Source organism: Manihot esculenta, chromosome 3, assembly GCF_001659605.2.
Source record: "Manihot esculenta cultivar AM560-2 chromosome 3, M.esculenta_v8, whole genome shotgun sequence".
NCBI lineage: Eukaryota > Viridiplantae > Streptophyta > Magnoliopsida > Malpighiales > Euphorbiaceae > Manihot > Manihot esculenta.
Window position 1 is genome coordinate 6,141,794 of NC_035163.2, and position 20,188 is coordinate 6,161,981.

General features: G+C 41.8%; 1 protein-coding gene across 4 annotated transcripts; it reads left to right on the top strand.

Annotated features, from left to right (window-relative positions):
* The first annotated feature begins 12,270 nt into the window (after positions 1 to 12,270).
* LOC110612061 (homeobox-leucine zipper protein ATHB-8) lies at positions 12,271 to 19,332 on the top strand. Of its 4 annotated transcripts, none has more exons than XM_043955292.1 (19): positions 12,271 to 12,681; positions 12,778 to 13,003; positions 13,090 to 13,249; positions 13,409 to 13,512; positions 13,665 to 13,755; positions 14,475 to 14,570; positions 14,661 to 14,774; positions 14,863 to 14,946; positions 15,042 to 15,197; positions 15,290 to 15,364; positions 15,618 to 15,724; positions 15,810 to 16,002; positions 16,678 to 16,863; positions 16,999 to 17,076; positions 17,293 to 17,427; positions 17,517 to 17,842; positions 18,014 to 18,113; positions 18,502 to 18,651; positions 19,013 to 19,332. In XM_043955292.1, exons 2-19 carry the CDS (start codon positions 12,783 to 12,785, stop codon positions 19,157 to 19,159), a joined length of 2,523 nt encoding a protein of 840 aa, XP_043811227.1. In that variant the 5' UTR covers positions 12,271 to 12,681; positions 12,778 to 12,782; the 3' UTR covers positions 19,160 to 19,332. The 4 variants fall into 4 exon arrangements, with proteins under 4 accessions (XP_043811227.1, XP_021608403.1, XP_021608405.1 ...); XM_021752711.2 differs by having other exon boundaries at positions 12,271 to 12,607; XM_021752713.2 differs by having other exon boundaries at positions 12,271 to 12,607; positions 12,781 to 13,003.
* The last annotated feature ends 856 nt before the right edge of the window (positions 19,333 to 20,188 follow it).

Here is a 20,188-nt window from a genome sequence, read left to right on the forward strand (position 1 = left end):
TTTGATCTGTGTCCAAATTCTGCCCAGCATATGGCAACAACTCCAGGAACCTGTCTGTGTACTCCTCCACACTCATCTGATCAGTCTGTCTCAACTGTTCGAATTCTATCATCTTCTGCTCTCTAGAGCTCTCAGGGAAAGCCCATCCTGCAAACTCATTTGCGAACTCCCCCCAGGACATACTGTCCGCTCTCGGGTTCACATAGTTCTTAAACCAATCACGTGCCTTCTTGCACTCCAGTGTGAACCCAGCCATCTGAATGGCTCTACTGTCATCAGCCCCTATCTCCTCTGTCATAGTCTTGACCCTGCTCAGGTACTCAAATGGGTCATCGCCTGCTCGGTACTGAGGAGCACCCAACTTCATGTAATCGGTCATCTTGACCTTGCTCCCTCCAGATGAGGTAGGTTTGGGTACTTGTGTTTCCGGGACAGTAGGTACTGGTGGTGGTGGAGGTGCAACATCCCCTGGGGTAGGGTTTGCTGTACTGGTATAGGGAGGTGGAGGTGGGTACGTGGACATGATTTTCCTAGTGTGCTTGACCTTCTAGAACATCTATGAGCCCGACACTCTAGGTCCGACCATATGAACCTAGGGCTCTGATACCACTCTGTAACGACCCGGAAATCCGACCCGTTACCGGCGCTAGGATCCAGATCGGCTTAAGGCCGCCGGGACCCGTAGCAAGCCAACATACATCCTGTAAACCTGTGGAATCCCATACATAACAACATATACATGATCTGTAAAAATTTTCTTTTCTCTTATCCAAGCAAAACCTGTGCATGCACAACATCATACATAAACCCCACACTGGAGTCCTCATCAAATACTCCAATGGGGTATCATCATCATACATATCAGCTTGGATAATCATGGTCATTAACATCATTACTCATTAAACACTCTGTACATAATGGGGATTCACACACTTCTAGGTCAAGCACTACTATAATCCTCAATACATCATCAAATCATTCATTACATTACATGGTCATAAATACTCATTACATCATGTTCATGTCCACTACTATCTATTACAACATACATGACTTAACTTCACTCTAGCCGACTTCCCGATCTATCCTGTACCTGCAACTCTGGGGATAAGGGAGTGGGGTGAGCTACTAGAGCCCAGTGAGCAGAATAATAAAACATCAATTTAAATCATGCTTTCATGTATGCGCCATAACACAAACATTTCACAACAAGGATGAATTTGTCACCATTTAGCCCCTATCTTTCTTACTTATACATGCCGGGGGCGTAGAGCCGTAGCAGGCACACCCGGACTTCCATAATCAGTCATAGTGCCAGGGGCGTAGAGCCGTAGCAGGCACACCTGGACTCACATAGGCTATCATGACATACAAGGGCTAATGGATCATTCAACATTCATCCACATCAACAACAAAGTATGCAATGCAACATATTCGTGAATTCTAATGCAACCAACCTAATACATCTCATGGCATTCATGATGCGTGAATCATGCTAAAACATTTCATTAATTTGCTTTAAAACTTAAAGTTTATTCCACTCACCTCTGGCTAGCTCTGAAGAGACTCTGAAGCAGCTGGCTCACTGCTGGGGGTCTCGGTTCCTCGGGTCCGAACCTACACAGGTGGACTCAAATGAGGGACCAAACATACATGAACATGACTCAAAAATACTCCCCAAAAACCCCCTAAAACATCCTGAAAACATCACATGAAAACATGCAAGGAATGGCTGAACAGGGCACTTTCGGCGGCAGGTTCGGCGGCCGAAAGTCCCTCTGCAGCCGAAAGTCATGCAGGTTCGGCGGCACTTTCGGCGGCCGAACCTCCCAGACAGAGACGAAACTTGAGTTTCGGGGGCAGGCTTCGGCAGCCGAAACTGCCTCCACAAGGGGGTTCGGCGGCCGAAAGTCACTTCGGCGGCCGAACCTGAGTTTCTGCCGAAGGGCAGAAACTCGGCTCCCTTGTGTCCACAGCCTCCAAAACGCCTCAAAACATGCATAAACTTGTTTCTACACATGCATACACATCATACATCACACCTAGGGGTCTCAAACTATAATATACCCCAACTACAACACTTCAAACAACACATTTCCAACATACATTGTTCAAATCGCAACATAAACCCATAAACCTAACAACAAGCCTAAACATGCATTCTACCCCATCAACTTGCATAAAACTTTCATAAAACATAAAAGAAGCATAGATCGAAGCTTACCTCTTGAAGATCGAGAGGAAGAACGACCCTAGCTCGGAAAATGGAGGGATTTAGCTCCAAGACTTCCAAGCTCCAAAACTTGCCTCAAAAGCTTAAATCTTCAAAACCAAGGGAAAACAAGTGAAAATCTTGAAAGATTTAGAGGAAGAACATCAAAAATGGGTGAGGGGCGGCGGAAAGCTCACCTTGGCCGAAAATGGGGAAAAACTCGCCCGTTTTCGGCTAAGGGACCCTTTTATAGTGGCTGGCCAGACCACATTCGGGGGCCGAACGTGCCTCCGCATGCATGCCATGTTCGGCGGCCGAACTTGAGGTTCGGCGGCCGAACCTGGACTTCCCTCACTCATGCTTTCGGGCGCCTAAAGTCCCTCCGAAAGCATGCATGTTCGGCGGCCGAACCTGGGTTTTCCTCCAAGGATTTTTCATGCAAAAACTCATTTAATTTCTTACTTAAAAACATGAAATACATGAAAACATTTCATAAAATCATAGTTTTACCCTTCTAGAGGTTTCCGACATCCGAGGTCCCACCGGACGGTAGGGATTCCGATACCGGAGTCTAGCCGGGTATTACACTTAAAACCATGAAATACCTTAAAACATTTTAAGAAAACATGTTTCTACCCCACTAGAGGCTTCCGACATCCGAGATTCCACCGGACGGTAGGAATTCCGATACCGGAGTCTAGCCGGGTATTACATTCTCCCCCCCTTAAGAACATTCGTCCCCGAATGTACCTCAACTAGCACACATAACATGGCATAACACATAACATACATACATAGCACATAAACATCTAGAGATCTAACCTTAAAAGAGATGAGGGTACTGCTGGAGCATAGACTCCCGTGCCTCCCAAGTGCATTCCTCCAAATTGTGGTGGTTCCACAGGACTTTCACCATCGGGATTTCCTTGTTTCTTAACCTTCTGATCTGGGTGTCTATGATCCGTATTGGCTGTTCAACATAGGTGAGATCCTCTTGGACCTCCACATCAGGCTCACTAAGAACCTTGCTCGGATCTGACACAAACTTCCTCAACATCAAAACATGGAAAACCGGATGGATTCTCTCCATTGAAGCAGGTAAATCCAGCTTGTACGACACATTCCCAATCTTTTGCAAGATTTCGAAGGGTCCGATGTACCGTGGAGCTAATTTACCTTTCTTCCCGAAGCGAACCACTCCCTTCATAGGAGACACTTTGAGCAATACCAGATCCCCCTCCTGAAACTCTAACTGCCGTCTGCGGATGTCTGCATAACTCTTCTGTCTGCTTGCAGCAGTCTTGATCCTTTCTCTGATTATGGGTACTACCCTGCTGGTGATCTCAACAAGCTCAGGCCCTGCCAAGGCCTTTTCTCCAACCTCTTCCCAGCAAACAGGTGATCTGCACTTCCTTCCGTATAAAGCTTCATATGGAGCCATCCCGATGCTAGCATGATGGCTGTTATTGTAGGCAAACTCTACCAAAGGTAGATGCTGCCTCCAAGAACCGCCAAAGTCCAGCACACACATTCTGAGCATATCTTCGATAGTCTGGATGGTCCTTTCTGACTGTCCATCAGTCTGGGGGTGGAAGGCAGTACTGAAATCCAACCTAGTACCCATGGCATTCTGCAGACTCCGCCAAAACCTGGAGGTGAACTGGGGCCCTCTATCTGACACTATCGAAACGGGAACCCCATGCAGCCTGACAATCTCATCCACATATACCTGCGCCAACTTGTCTACAGAGTAGCCACTCCTGACAGGAATGAAGTGAGCAGATTTGGTGAGTCTATCCACGATCACCCATATGGAGTCCACTCTGTTGGACGCCGCCGGTAACCCCACTATGAAGTCCATAGCTATATTTTCCCATTTCCATTCTGAAATAGATAGCGGGTTAAGCATTCCAGCCGGCTTCTGATGTTCCAGCTTCACCCTCTGACACACTTCGCAGGCTGACACGAACTGTGCCACTTCTTTCTTCATAGCTGGCCACCAATAAACCTTCTTCAAATCTTGATACATTTTGGTGGCTCCGGGGTGAATGCTGTATCTTGCATTATGAGCCTCCCTCATAATGTCTCCTTTTAGCCCAATGTCATCTGGTACACATAGTCTACTCCCATAGCGGAGGATCCCTTTGCTGTCGAATCTAAACTCACTGTCATTGCCTGACTGAACAGTCCTGGCAATCTTCACTAACTCCGGGTCCTCATGCTATTTCTGAGCCACCTGCTCCAGAAACACGGGTGCCACTCTCATCTGGGCCACCAAGGCACCTGTACCAGATAACTCCATCTGTAGACCTTCCTCAATGAGCTTGTAGAGCTCCTTCACCACTGGCCTCCTCTCTGCCGATATGTGGGATAAGCTACCGAGTGATTTCCGGCTTAAGGCGTCTGCCACGACATTCGCCTTACCCGGATGGTACTGAATCTTGCAATCATAGTCACTCAGCAGCTCCACCCATCTCCTCTGTCTCAAGTTTAAATCTCTTTGACTCAGGATGTACTGCAGGCTTTTATGATCTGTGAAGATCTCACATTTTACCCCGTAGAGGTAGTGCCTCCACATCTTGAGTGCAAAGATTACTGCTGCCATCTCCAGGTCATGTGTGGGGTAATTTAACTCGTGCTTCTTCAGCTGCCTAGAAGCATAAGCAATCACCCTCTCATTCTGCATCAGTACACAACCCAGTCCCACACGGGATGCATCACAAAAGACTGTAAAGTCTTCATCACCAGATGGCATAGCTAAAACTGGTGCTGAAGTCAACCTCTTCTTAAGCTCTTCAAAACTCTCTTCGCACTGGTCGGTCCACAGAAATTTCTGATTCTTTCTGATCAACCTGGTCAGAGGAGCTGCTATCTTCGAGAAGTCCTGAACGAACCTCCTGTAGTAACCTGCCAAACCCAAGAAACTTCTAATCTCTGTCACTGAAGTGGGTCTAGGCCAGTTAGCCACAGTTTCTGTCTCCTTGGGGTCTACCTCTATACCATTTTCTGACACTACATGCCCCAAGAACGAAATGCTCCTCAGCCAGAACTCACATTTAGAGAACTTGGCATACAAGCCATGTTCCCTCAAGGTCTGCAAGACCAACCGCAGATGATGGGCATGCTCCTCTGCATTCCTGGAATACACTAAGATATCATCTATGAAGACAATAACGAAGTGATCCAGGTACTGGCTAAACACTCTGTTCATGAGATCCATGAATGCTGCAGGGGCGTTGGTTAACCCGAAAGGCATCACAAGGAACTCAAAATGCCCATATATGGTCCTGAAAGCTGTCTTCGGCACATCTTCATCCCTTATCCTTAGCTGATGGTACCCCGATCTCAGATCTATTTTGGAGAAACAACCCGCTCCTGCTAGCTGGTCGAATAGATCATCGATCCTTGGCAGAGGGTACCTATTCTTGGTAGTGACTTTGTTCAACTGTCTGTAGTCGATACAAAGTCTGAGGGATCCATCCTTTTTTCTCACAAACAAGATCGGAGCACCCCAAGGTGAGGTACTCTGTCGAATGAAACCCTTTTCTACCAGCTCTTGCAATTGCTCTTTCAACTCCTTCAACTCGGCTGGGGCCATCCTGTAGGGAGGGATAGAGATCGGTCTAGTTCCAGGCACCAACTCTATCTCGAACTCTATCTCCCTGGCAGGTGGTAAACCTGGAAGCTCCTCTGGAAAGACATCCTGAAACTCTCTGACAACTGGCACCGAGGCTGGCTCCCTGACCTGACTGTCTAACTCTCTCACATGAGCTAAGTACCCCTGACATCCCTTCCTAAGCAACCTACGAGCCTGAAGAGCTGATATCAGACCTCTAGGTGTGCCCCTCTTGTCTCCTCTAAAGACGACCTCTGACACGTTCTGATCTCTGAACTTGACTACCTTGTCCCTGCAGTCCAAGGTAGCACCATGGGTAGATAGCCAATCCATCCCTAGAATGACGTCAAAGTCTGTCAAATCTAGAACCACAAGGTCGGCGGAGAGGCATCTTCCCTCAACAAAAACTGGACTGTACTAGCAGACTGACACTGCCACCGACGGGTCACACTTGGGTCCACTGACCCATAGGGGACACTCTAACCCAGAGACTATCAGACCCAACCTCTCAACAGCTCTCGGAGCAATAAATGAATGACATGCACCCGGGTCCATTAATGCATACACATCAGAACACCTAATGACGAGATTACCTGACACCACGGTGTTGGATGTGTTAGCCTCCTGCTGAGTCATGGTGAAGATCCTGGCTGGAGCTGATGGACCTTCACCTCGGGAACCAGAAGAAGAGGCTGCCCCTCTCCCTCTACCTCTGCCACTGCCCTGAGTTGTGGCTGGAACTGCTGGCTGTGCCACACTACCAGAAGCTGTCTGCTGGGGCTGGCCCATAAAAGGCGCTCTGGGACACTCCCGAGCTATGTGTCCCTCTTGTCCACATCTGAAACATGTATTAGTCCCAGCTCGACACACTCCCCTGTGCGGTCTTCCACATCTCTAGCATTCTGTACCATCTGAGCCTGAGCTCGAGCCACCGCCAAATCCCAGACCGGATTTCAACTTGTTCCAAAACTTATTCTTCTTCGGCTTCCTGGTGGTGTTATCCCACCTCTTCTTACCTGAGCTCTGAGAAGAGAGACCTGGCCCTCCTCTGCCTGGGGTCTTAACCCCTGAAGACTGGGTCACGGACTGCTTCACTGACCCCTCAACTATAGCACTTGCTTCCATTCTTCGAGCCATATCCACCACAGTGTGGAAACTTTCTCTCTCAGCTGACTGAATCAACGAGGAGTACCTGGAATGCAGCTTCATAACATACCTCTTGGCTTTCTTCGTATCTGTATCTAGAGCTTGCCCTGAAAAAGGCAATAGCTCCAAGAATTTATCCGTGAACTCCTCTACACCCATATGCTCTGACTGCCTCAGTTGCTCAAACTCAATCATCTTCAGTTCTCTGGAACTGTCTGGAAAAGCCCATCCAGCGAACTCATTCGCAAATTCTTCCCATGTCATACCGTCTAGTCTCGGGTCCACATAACACTTGAACCATTCCCGTGCCTTCTTGCACTTTAAAGTGAACCCTGCCATTTGAATGGCCCTGCTGTCACTTGCCCCTAGCTCATCAGTTATTGTCTTCACCACTCTCAGATACTCAAAGGGGTCATCCCCTGACTTGTATTTGGGAGCATCCAGCTTGAGGTAATCTGTCATCTTTACCTTGCTCCCACCTGCTGAGCTAGGTCTAGGAGGTTGAGTAACTGGGGCTGCTGGTCCTGTAGGTGGTGGAGGTGGAGGTGCAGCATTCCCCGAGGTGGGGTTTGCCGGGTTTGGATAGAAGGGTGAGGGTGGATAAGCTGGGTACTGTGTGTAAGGTGGATAGAAAGGTGGATAAGGCATGTAGGTAGGGTAGGGGTTAAAGCTGGAGTAATCCGATGTACCTCCCATCGGATACCCTGAACCCTGTGGAAAGGGTGGATAATGGGGTGGAAAACCATACCCCGAGGCCTGAACGCCTCCCTGAGACTCCCCTGTCCCCTCTTCTTCCATGCTCACATCCAGGTTCCCATCCCTCCTCTGATCCTCTTCCATAACCTCCCTCACATCTGAAGAACTTCCTCCTCTATCAGTCCCCCTTCTGCTAGCATCAAAAGACCTTCTAGGGTCCCTTGACACTCTTTCTCTGTTGGCTCTACAAGACATTGCCTTAGGCAATGGGGGAGGACGGGCGCTCGTGCCCTCATCCTCAGGTGGCACTCTAGTCAATCGTGTTGATCGACGAGTTTCCCTCATCCTGTTTTCTGAAAAACAGCTCATAACAAGTAAACATTAGCATCATATGGTTCATGTGGGCACACATGAACCCTCATCACATACATCACATAGCATAGCATATCATTAATGCACATGCACAAAATCATGGCATTTCACATCATCAAACAAGACAGGACTCCACATCCTATCCTAGTGGACATGATCTTCCTATTGTGCTTGACCTTCTATAACATCTATGAGCCCGACACTCTAGGTCCGATCCTATGAACCTAGGGCTCTGATACCATTCTGTAACGACCCGAAAATCGGACCGCTACCAGCGCTAGGATCCGGGTCGACTTAAGGCCGCCGGGACCCGTAGCAAGCCAAACATACATCCTGGAAACCTGTATAATCCCATACATGATCAACAACATACACAAAAATTTAAAACTTTTCTTTCATTCATCCAACTCAACCTGAACATAAACTGTGCATAGCCATAAACATAAATTATGATCCCTCTGTGGGATCTCAACAATGCCCCAATGGGCAAAACAACATGAGATGAGTTGGCTTTCAAAAACATTATAAAACATAACCATAGATCATGTATCAAAGGGATAACAATACTCATGGGGTCAAGCACATCTATAACCTCAAAAATCTCATTACATAACATACTGAAATCTCTTACATTACATCATAGTACAATTGTCATGTCCACAATCTAACTATTACATACACATACTTCAAAACTTTGGCTAACCTCCTGGTCTACCCTGTACCTGCGCACCTGGGGTTAGGGGAGAGGGGTGAGCTACAAAGCCTAGTGAGCAGAATAACGAAATCATACATTAAAATTTCATGCCATTATGAAATGCAACACATCACAACAAATCACATATCGGATGGTATTGTCACCTATAGTCCTCTACATAGTCCAACCGTGCCGGGACGTAGAATGGGTACAACCGGTCTTTCTCTTATCATAACATATCATAACATACCAATGTGCCAGGGACGTAGAATGGGTACAACCTGGACTTTCTCTTACATCGTGCCAGGGACGTAGAATGGGTACAACCTGGACTTCCATGCCATATCATGCCATAACATCATCATGCCATATGAGGACTAAAGGATCATCCAATAACCAATCCACATCAACATCATAAATGCAATGCAACATATTCGTGAATACTAATGCAAACAACCTACTATATTTCATGGCATTCATGATGCATGGATCATGCTCAAAATTCATATTTCATTTATTTTAAAACATAAGGTTTATTCCACTCACCTCTGGCTAGCTCTGACAACTCTGTAGCAGCTGGCTCACTGCTGAGGTCCTCGGTTCCTTGGGTCCGAACCTACACAGGTGGACTCCAATGAGGGACCAAACATACACAAACATAACTCTAACATACTCCCCAAAAACCCCCTAAAACATCATGAAAACATCACATAAAAACATGCAAGAAATGGCTGAACAGGGCACTTTCGGCGGCAGGTTCGGCGGCCGAAAGTTCCAGACAGAGGCGAAACTCATGCATGTTCGGCGGCACCTTCGGCGGCCGAAAGTGCCAGACAGAGATGAAAGTCTCTTTTCGGGGGCAACTTCGGCAGCCGAAAGGCCTGCCTCCCCAGCCATGTTCGGCGGCCGAAAGCTCCTTCGGCTGCCGAACCTGGTTTCTGCCAAAGGGCAGAAACTTGGCTCCTTTGTGCACATTTGCCTCCTAACTCTTCCCACATGCATAACCTCAACTAAAACATGCATACAAGTTCCTAGGGGTCTCAAACAATCACATACCCCAACTACAACACTTCAAACACACACATTGTTCAAATCATCATCAAAACCCATAAACTCAACTTAAAGCCTAACATGCATTTCTACCTCATAAAATAACTTAAAACTTACTTAAAACATATAAGGAGCTTAAGATCGGCTCTTACCTCTTGAAGATCGAGAGGGAGACGACCTAAACTTGGAGATCCACGAAAATGAGCTCCTGAGTTCCCAAAGCTCCAAAACTTGTTTCAAAAGTTCAAAACCTTCAATGCAAGCTTAAAACTCAAGAAAAATGGTGGGGATTTGAAGGAAGAACACTAGATTTGGAAGAGGGAGGTCGGAAGCTAGCTGTGGCCGAAAATGGGAGAAAGCTCGCCCATTTCGGCTAAGTGACCCTTTTATAGTGGCTGGCCAGGCCACGTTCGGGGGCCGAACTTGCCTCCGCATGCATGCCATGTTCGGCGGCCGAACTTGACTTTCGGCGGCCGAACTTGACTTTCGGCGGCCGAACCTGAACTTCCCTCACTCATGCTTTCGGGGGCCTAACGTGCCTCCAAAACGCATGCATGTTCGGCGGCCGAACTTGACTTTCGGCGGCCGAACCTGGGTTTTCCTCCAAAGACTTTTCATGCAAAAACTCATTAAATTTTCATACTTAAAACCATGAAATACCTTAAAACATTTTAAGAAAACATGTTTCTACCCCACTAGAGGCTTCCGACATCCGAGATTCCACCGGACGGTAGGAATTTCGATACCGGAGTCTAGCCGGGTATTACAGACACCTTAACACCCGGGTCATTGCCAGAAAACTCGCTCAAGACAAGCCTCCATATGAAGTTACCATTATCAAACATAGACCGACATATCTCTATTGCACTTGAAATTGCGGGATTTCCACCTAAATAGCTAGCGATGTCCCGTATCAACCAGGCGGCCACAATACCATCGAATTATCAGAAAAATACCGTATTCGTCTCTATCTCTTATAGTATGAAGGTAGAAGAACCACATAGACCAATGTACGTTATTCTCAAACACTAAAGTTCTAAGTATTTCATTACACTTTCTCTATTTGTCTAGTTACTGACTTGAACGTCAAAATACCTGCTGTGAGCACCCACCACCACCTCACGTTATCTCCCTTGCAGGTTTAGTCCAATTGCAGCCCAGGCCTATTCCGACCACGTTATTAGTTTAATCTCAGCTACATCAAGTCCCTCTATCATTTTTGTTGTTAAAAGTGTGGAAATATTTTTATTACCCTTTTTAAATGGATAAATTATACTTGAGTTCTTGAGTTTTAGTATAATTATTAGATTGATCATTGTATTTTTAAAATTGTAGACTTAAATCCCTCTATAATTAGTATGTCCTTACCTATTACAAGTTAAACATTTTGATCCTTCATTTTTTATTTGAAAGAACACTTAAAACCCATTAACTATTTTTTAACACTTTTTGTTTTTCAATCTCCATTTATTAAAATAGTTCAAAAATTTTAGAAAACACTTACAATTTTAGCTATTTTTAAGTAGTACTAAATAACATTTAATTAGATTGTAAACTTTTATAAATAATATTTTAAGAAGAAATTGTACTTTTAAAAGAAATTTGATCATCTATTGACTTTGAATTAATGTCTATAATAGATAAAAAAATTATAATTTTAGACAGATCAAATATAGAGATATTTAAAAATTTAGTTTTAAAAATATAAAAATTGATCCATTAATTACATTAAAATTTAAGAATCAAAATATAGTTTATATTATAAAATTTTTTACTTATATTAAAAAAAATTTAAGTGTTAATTAGAATATTTTAAATATTTAAAATATTTATTCTTTTTTTAACTTATTGACTAATGAAATCATATATGGAAGGATTTTAATTTAGACGAATTAATTATATAAGAATTTAAGTATTCAATTTAAAAAATATAAGAATTAAGTTATAATTATATTAAAATTTAGATATTAAAATATAATTTATTAAAATTATATTTATATTTGATTTATAGATGAAAATAAAATTAAAAATGAAAAATAAAAAATAACCGGCGGCAGGTCGCTGGTATAACATAGGCGATTTTTAGTCCAACAAAAAGCCAGAGCATGTAGAGCTGACGCGACTGTGTGTGCGAGTCTGGAAGTGATTGTCCACCTCCCACAGCCTAGGGAAGAGAGAGAGGGAGAGGCAGAGAGAGGAGAGGATTTTTTTTTTTTTTCCGAAGAGAGAGAGAGATGAATTGAAGTGGAAAGAGTTGAAAATTTTAGCAAAATCCAGAGGAAAGCAGCTATAACAATAGCAACGGCAACCACCACAGAATCAACTGCGGTTTTTTTTTTCCTTAAAAAAGAAAATTACACAGTAACACAAGAAAAAAAAGAAAAAAGAAAGAAACAGATAATTCCAAACTATTTTATTTGTTTATTATTTTTATTTAAAAAAAGGGTTGATAATGATTTGATATATGAACACACAGCCCAATTCACAACAGAACAGAAAACTAAACATGCTCTGATATTCTGTCTGGTATTTAGGGTCTTTTTCTCCTTTCCGAATCCCAATATCCCCCATTTGTTTCTTCCTCTTTCCTTCAATTCTCCACCTCCTTCCTCCACTGTTTTCCCTGAAAATACCCTCTTCAATTCTTTCCATAAAGCCGCCAACTTTTTTTTGTTTCTCTTCCTCTTTCGAATATCTGTATGATTTTTGGCTTCTCTCTGTGTTTGAGCTGAAGGGTTTACAGAATCTGCTTCCAAAACTTCATGTTACTGATTTGAGGCAGAAGGGGCGGCGACCTGATCTGCGCCGTTTTTTTGAAACGGTAAATTAGCTTACTTGATGCTGGAAGAGTTTGTTTGTTGATGATACTGAGTTAGGAAGTTTTCGTTTTTCACTGTAAGCTTTTCTGTGTGCTGTGGTGCTTGTGAGGAGAAGTGACGTTTGTTAGGAGAATCTTTTTGATGATGATGATGGAAAAATGTTATGATGCAGAAGTGATGATGGCGGTAACTTCGACCTGCAAGGATGGCGGAAGCAAGATTGCAATGGACAACGGCAAGTACGTCAGATACACGCCGGAGCAGGTGGAAGCGTTGGAGAGACTCTACTATGAATGTCCTAAACCAAGTTCTATGCGCCGGCAACAGTTGATTAGGGAGTGCCCTATTCTCTCTAACATAGAGCCTAAGCAGATCAAAGTTTGGTTTCAGAATCGACGGTAACTTTCTCTCCTCTGGATCCCTACATCAATGGAGGCTCTATTATTCATCATCTTTAATTCTATTTCTTTGTGGATTTGTACAGTTGTAGAGAGAAACAGAGAAAAGAGGCATCTCGGCTTCAAGCTGTGAATAGGAAGTTGACGGCGATGAATAAGTTATTGATGGAGGAGAATGATAGATTGCAAAAGCAAGTGTCTCAGCTGGTTTATGAGAATAGCTATTTCCGCCAACAGACTCAAAATGTAAACTCTTCTATTTTTTTCAATCCCTCTGGTTATATCACCAGGTCGAACTTGATCTGCTGGAAACATTTTTGCATTTGGGAATTTGTTTTTTCTCTTCTGTTCTTTGTTTTTTTCAATTTTAAATGGTGGATTTTGAGTTTATTTCTTGTCTTTCAGGCGACCGACCTCGCCACCACAGACACAAGTTGTGAATCGGTGGTGATCAGTGGACAGCTCCATTTGACTCCTCAGAATCAACCAAGGGATGCTAGTCCTGCAGGGTTAGTGGAATGACTTGCTTCTTTCTTTCTTTCATTTTACGTTTCTTTTTCTTTTGTGGGTTCATGCTGGGTCATTTTCTGTCCTCGATTTGTACAATCTCCATGTTTTGTTAATGTGTGGCTTGCTAACTTATTAGTTGTATATTTTCCAGACTTTTGTCCATTGCAGAGGAGACTTTAGCAGAGTTTCTTTCAAAGGCCACAGGAACTGCTGTAGAGTGGGTCCAAATGCCTGGGATGAAGGTTACTGCTCACATTACCTTCATTATTATTGTATATTGTATTAAACCTTGTTTCATCATTTCTTGTCATCATTCATAACATTAAATCTTAAATAAAGGTATAATTTTAAATCTTAAAAAAAGATATAAAAATGATGCTAAACTTCTAAGCAATGTCCAAATCACATCAGACAAACCTTTCAGATATCTGTTTGCTTTTGTTTTTACATGCTAAGATGTCTGCCTTTTCCCCATTAATTATCTTGTTTCTCTCATCTTGAAGAGGGCAGGAGGATGTTGTTTGGTTTATTTTATCCTTCTTAATATTTAATTATGTCTTGGAGGGTGAAATAGGAAGCATGAGCTTTCAATGTAGCCCTGCCAAAGCAGATGCAGAGTACCTTCTGCACTATCACCTGAATCTCTATGCTGTTTCCTGTAAAACTATCACCTGAATCTCTGTAATGTTTATTTGATGAGCAAAAAGAAAGGATGCACCCTATCAACTTTTTTTTTTTCTCTCTCTCTCTCAATGCATTATCTAAATTTAACAGCAAGATCCAGGGATTATGCTATCCTAATGTTCTAGGCCTATGGTTTCCTGTTGATGCAAACTTATTGCACTTTAATGATTAAAGTACTCTTATTGATGTGATTCTCTTTTGTTTACTCCCCATCTTGGGTAGCATATCCTTTTTTTTCCCTTCTCTATGTAACCTGTTTTCTTTTTTATTTCTGCAGCCTGGTCCGGATTCCTTTGGAATCGTTGCTATTTCTCATGGTTGCCCTGGTGTGGCAGCACGTGCATGCGGCCTTGTGGGTCTAGAACCTACCAGAGTGAGTTGTACTTCTGCCTTTGCCTGGTAGAGTGGGTGCACAAAAATGCTTGGTTTAAATTGTTGAAGAAATATTTGAACTACTTTGTAGGTTGCAGAAATCCTTAAAGATCGGCCATCATGGTTTCGTGATTGCCGAGCTGTGGATGTTTTGAATGCATTGTCAACTGGAAATGGTGGAACAATTGAACTGCTTTACATGCAGGTAGGTGCTAATTTCTTTTGCAGATGTTATTTCTGGAATAATTTTTGACATTATATCAGCTTAGTTATTTTTCCCCCTCTCCTTTTAGCTTTATGCACCGACAACTTTGGCACCAGCCCGTGACTTCTGGTTACTGCGCTACACTTCTGTTTTGGAGGATGGCAGTCTTGTGGTAAGTACATACTATTTTTAAATAATGTCTTTCGCGTTATGTGGAACTTGTTTAAATATTCCACGAAAATATGATTTCATTGTTCTGATTACAAGGTTTGTGAGAGATCACTTAGTAACACTCAGAATGGTCCAAGTGTGCCACCTACACAGAATTTTGTGAGAGCAGAAATGCTACCTAGTGGGTATCTGATTAGACCTTGTGAAGGAGGTGGATCAATTATTCATATAGTTGACCATATGGACTTAGAGGTATAATAGTCACATTTTTTGTCCAATTTGAATCACATTATCCACTTGCTTGACGAGCTAATTGATTTGGCCTGCTTATTACCTTAATCTAGCCTTGGAGTGTGCCCGAAGTGTTGCGCCCACTTTATGAGTCATCAACATTGCTAGCTCAGAAAACAACAATGGCGGTAAGCCTATTCTTTATGTAAGATATTTTCAACTATATTTTATATTGCTATTTTTAATAAGAAAAAAAAAACACATGTTTTGTTATTTCTACACTGCATGATTTCTATCCTCTAAAAGGATGAATGGTGAAGTTTCCTAGAAAATCAGATTTATTCCATGGAATTAGTAAACAAGATTTAGGGGGATGGAACAGACTAAAAATGTCCTAACTAAAATTCTTAAGCACTAACATAATCTTGGTGTTTGATGCAGGCTTTACGACATTTGAGGCAAATTTCTCAAGAAGTTTCTCAGCCAAATGTCTCTGGTTGGGGTAGAAGACCTGCTGCTTTACGTGCACTTAGTCAGAGACTGAGCAAGTATTTCTTTAATTCCTTAGGATTAAGATATGAACATTATTGCTTTTTTTTTTTTGGTGGTGATCTAATGGATTCTTCTCTGCAGGGGCTTTAATGAAGCTGTTAATGGGTTCACTGATGAGGGGTGGTCTATGCTGGAAAGTGATGGCATTGATGATGTTACAGTTCTTGTGAATTCATCTCCTGGCAAAATATTGGGTCTAAATATTTCTTATGCCAGTGGATTTCCATCTATGAGCAATGGGGTGCTTTGTGCAAAAGCGTCCATGTTGTTACAGGTGAGAACTTTAGATGTATTGCACACATGGCCAATGCCAGCAAGAAAGCTACGCTTTCCTGTTACTTTAAAATTATTGGTGTTCTATCATGTAGAATGCTGAAATTATGAAGTAGTGAATTTTGAGCCAAACAAGTCACTACTTTTTCAGAAATCCTTTCTTTCCATCAACCGCTTTTAACTTCCTTCATGGTCAATATTAGGCTCTAGTGGGATGAACAGAGTGCAAGGTGAGGAATGGAGTAAAATATTTTTATTGCCAATCAATTCTCTGTTATTTTTTAGGCTAATATTTGAGCAAGCAAGTCTTGGTTAAGGCTATAAGGAAGGCAGAAAAAGCCAATCCTTTAAGTAAGGACATAACTTTAGTCAAGCAGTTGCAGAAAAGAGGATTCAGACCCTGATTTTTAGTTTGTATTAATAGACGCCAGAAATCTTGTGCTCCTTATCGGTTTGAAACTTTGAATTTTTCAATTTTAGGTTCATGCTGTAATGGCATAGAAGTGTCAACTTTAAGTACTTGGCAACTGTTTTGTTTGACTGATTCAAGTTTATAACATTTTTCTGAATTCAATTGGTCTATTGTATCACTGTGCTTCTAGTTTTCTTTATATTCAACATTGTATTTTACTGAATACCTTAATTTTTCATATATGTACATTCTGTTTTCTTGTAGAATGTGCCTCCAGCAATACTTCTTAGGTTCCTGCGTGAGCATCGGTCAGAATGGGCAGACAGTGGTATTGATGCTTATGCAGCTGCTGCTGTTAAAGCTGGTCCCTGTACCTTGCCAGTTCCTCGAGTTGGAAATTTTGGTGGTCAAGTTATTCTTCCCTTGGCTCACACCATTGAGCACGAAGAGGTGAGTGATATAGTTCTTGATCATTGTCACTCGATAATTGACTGCCTTTGGCAAAAATTTTATCATAGGATATCCTGGCATCTTTCATAATTTAATGCCGTGATATAACTGATAATATCTATTGGTTTATTACAGTTTATGGAGGTAATTAAACTTGAAAATATGGGATACCGGGAGGACATGATTATGCCTGGTGACATCTTCCTTTTGCAAGTATGTGCTGCATTTTATGTCATTAGTTTCTAAACACAACAGAATATGAAGACATTGGATTTTGAAGTTCCTTATTTCCTTATAATAACAATCAATTTTCAATAAGATCTACCTTTCACAAAATATTTGTTGGTTTCTTGTTTTTTTTAAGCTGATCAGACACTTGATGTATATTCCTTGTTAATTTCCAACGTTGGGGTTGCTTTGTTTCTCTAGTTTTGTACTGGAGTAGACGAGAATGCTGTTGGCACCTGCGCTGAACTTATCTTTGCTCCCATTGATGCCTCTTTTTCTGATGATGCACCTATTATTCCTTCAGGGTTCCGCATCATTCCTCTTGACTCCCGAATGGTAAGAAATGTAAGAAAAAGTTTTTTGTTGTTTTCTGTAAAATATTCTTCTGATATCAGTCTAATCTTTGCACATTTGATTTGATGTAGGATGCTAGTAGTCCAAACCGGACACTTGACCTTGCCTCTGCTCTTGATGTTGGACCAACTGGAAATAAAGCATCTGGTGATGTCTCAGGCCACTGTGGGAGCACCAAATCAGTGATGACAATAGCTTTCCAATTTGCATTTGAACTCCACCTTCAAGAGAATGTAGCATCCATGGCTCGGCAGTACGTCCGTAGTGTTGTTGCCTCTGTTCAAAGGGTGGCATTGGCTCTTTCCCCTTCTCGTTTTGGTCCCCAAGCTGGTTTCCGTCCACCACCTGGTACTCCCGAAGCGCTTACACTTGCACGTTGGATATGTCAAAGCTATAGGTATAAATCCCTCAAATTGCTGACCTGTGAACAAAAATAGATATATCAGTTATATATATTAGCCAATCTCTAGTTCTAGAAAGGGAATTTGTCAGAATACCTTCCTACATTTTTTTTTGTTTTCTATTAATTTGCTTTCAAAGCATGTAACGATTTGATTTTGCCTCGCAGGTGCTATCTAGGTATGGAGCTTCTCAAAAGTGAAGGAAGTGAATCCATTCTGAAATCGCTTTGGCATCACTCTGATGCAATTATGTGCTGCTCTTTGAAGGTATTTCGTTTGACTTGTCGATACATTTCATTTGATGCATATGACCAACGTTTTAATGTTCTCCGGTTATTATTTAACACCTCTATGTTGTTCAAGTGCAATCTTCACCACTTCAATTTAAGCAGTCTTTGCACAAACCCTTTAATATAGACCGAATAATAAGAGATTGTATCGTCCCTCACGCTCCGCTAGATTCCCATTTTTTCTCCAATTTGATTCGGTCGTAATTCACCCTACGAAAAAATATATTCAAAATTCAAGCCACATAATCAACCCCCTCCTTATCATTTATTTATCTTGTTCCTCTCTCTCTCTCTCTCTCTCACTTTCTTTCCCCCTTTTTTCTTTAATTCATTTCATTCAGTAACTTGTGACATGTTATGTGCAGGCTCTGCCAGTTTTTACCTTTGCAAATCAGGGAGGACTAGATATGCTTGAGACAACTTTGGTTGCTCTTCAAGACATCACTTTGGAAAAGATATTTGATGACAACGGACGCAAGACTTTGTGTTCAGAGTTTCCTCAAATAATGCAACAGGTATAGGACTTTGAAATCCACTAAACTAAGCTAATATATAATAAACATATAAATAAAATACATGATCCTCCAACATGACAAAAGTTTCTACTAGCCTAACAGGTACAAGCAAGTAGATCTTTTCAAATTTAATCCTGCAATTGTGAAAAACTTCAACAACACTTTTTTTGACGTCATTTTTTACGCGATCTAAATATACATATGATGTAAAAAATTAATGCGAGGGTACTGTTAGGTTTATCACATCACTATGTGTTTGCTGATAATTCTTACTAGCAGCATGTTTTAAGCTTTTAACAGCGTCCAATGCAGTTACCTTTCTTAACAGATTTGATTAAGTTGCTGTGAATTTTATTGGCAGGGCTTTATGTGCCTCCAGGGTGGTATCTGCCTGTCAAGTATGGGAAGGCCAGTATCCTATGAAAGAGCAGTAGCCTGGAAAGTGTTGAACGAAGAGGAAACTGCTCACTGCATTTGCTTCATGTTCATTAACTGGACTTTTGTCTGAAACTGGAATAAAAATGAAACCCAGAAAGAATATTAGATTATAAACTTTTCTTTTTTTTTCTTCTGGTGTGAAGCTTTGATCCTGTTACGAGCATTCTCCGACAGTAACATCACATTGGGCCTCTATTTTTTTCTTTTAACCCTTCTATTTATATTTTGCTTTATTATCCTTAATTTAAGAATCACTATGCTTCTCCCCTCAACATGGCATTATCTTCATTAAGTCCTAATCTTTATGTGCCCTCACCTAAATACCTTCGGATCGTCTTTGTGGTTTTAATCTTCGTCCAGAATTGAGAGGATGCTTCTCCCTTCAGCATGGCTCAATATAAAAGTGTGGTAATAAGAAAAAGGAATAGGAGAATGGAAGATCTAATGATGGAGTGGAACAACCTGTCGCTTAATGGATAAAAGTTATTGTAAAGATAATAGGTTGATCTTCCTCAAGAGCTTATGTCTATGAGAAGATTTGGCATTTTGACGTCCTGTCCATTCCAGAATACTTTCCCTTTTCTATTTGGTGGAGGTGCACCATGAAAGTTTCTGTTTGGCCCATGGACTTTGATGGATTTTGCTAATAATTCCACCACTCAAATTCTATGTTCTACATCTTTGAATGATAATTGACATTATGTCACTACCACTAGGCTTTCTTTCAAAGTTGTATCAACTTATATTTCAAGCTTCATGGCCTATATAACGAGTTGAGAAAAACTTTTCAAAATTGTTGCACGGAGAGAAATTTTTTAGTATTACCATGATTCCATATAGAATTATTTACATGGGATGACGATCTAATAAGATTTTAAACAACTATACAAAAATATATTGTGAAAAGCTTCATGGCTTTCTTTCTTGCTTATTTGTTTTTTTTTTTTTTTTTTCTAATTTATAGGACGAGCAGTATTCGATTTAAATCAAAATAACCTACCGAACCGATTAATTTTGAAAATTTAATTCGATTTTATTTTTTATTCGGTTTGGTTTAGGTTTAATTTTTTAAAAAATCAATGATTTCAGTTCGGTTCGA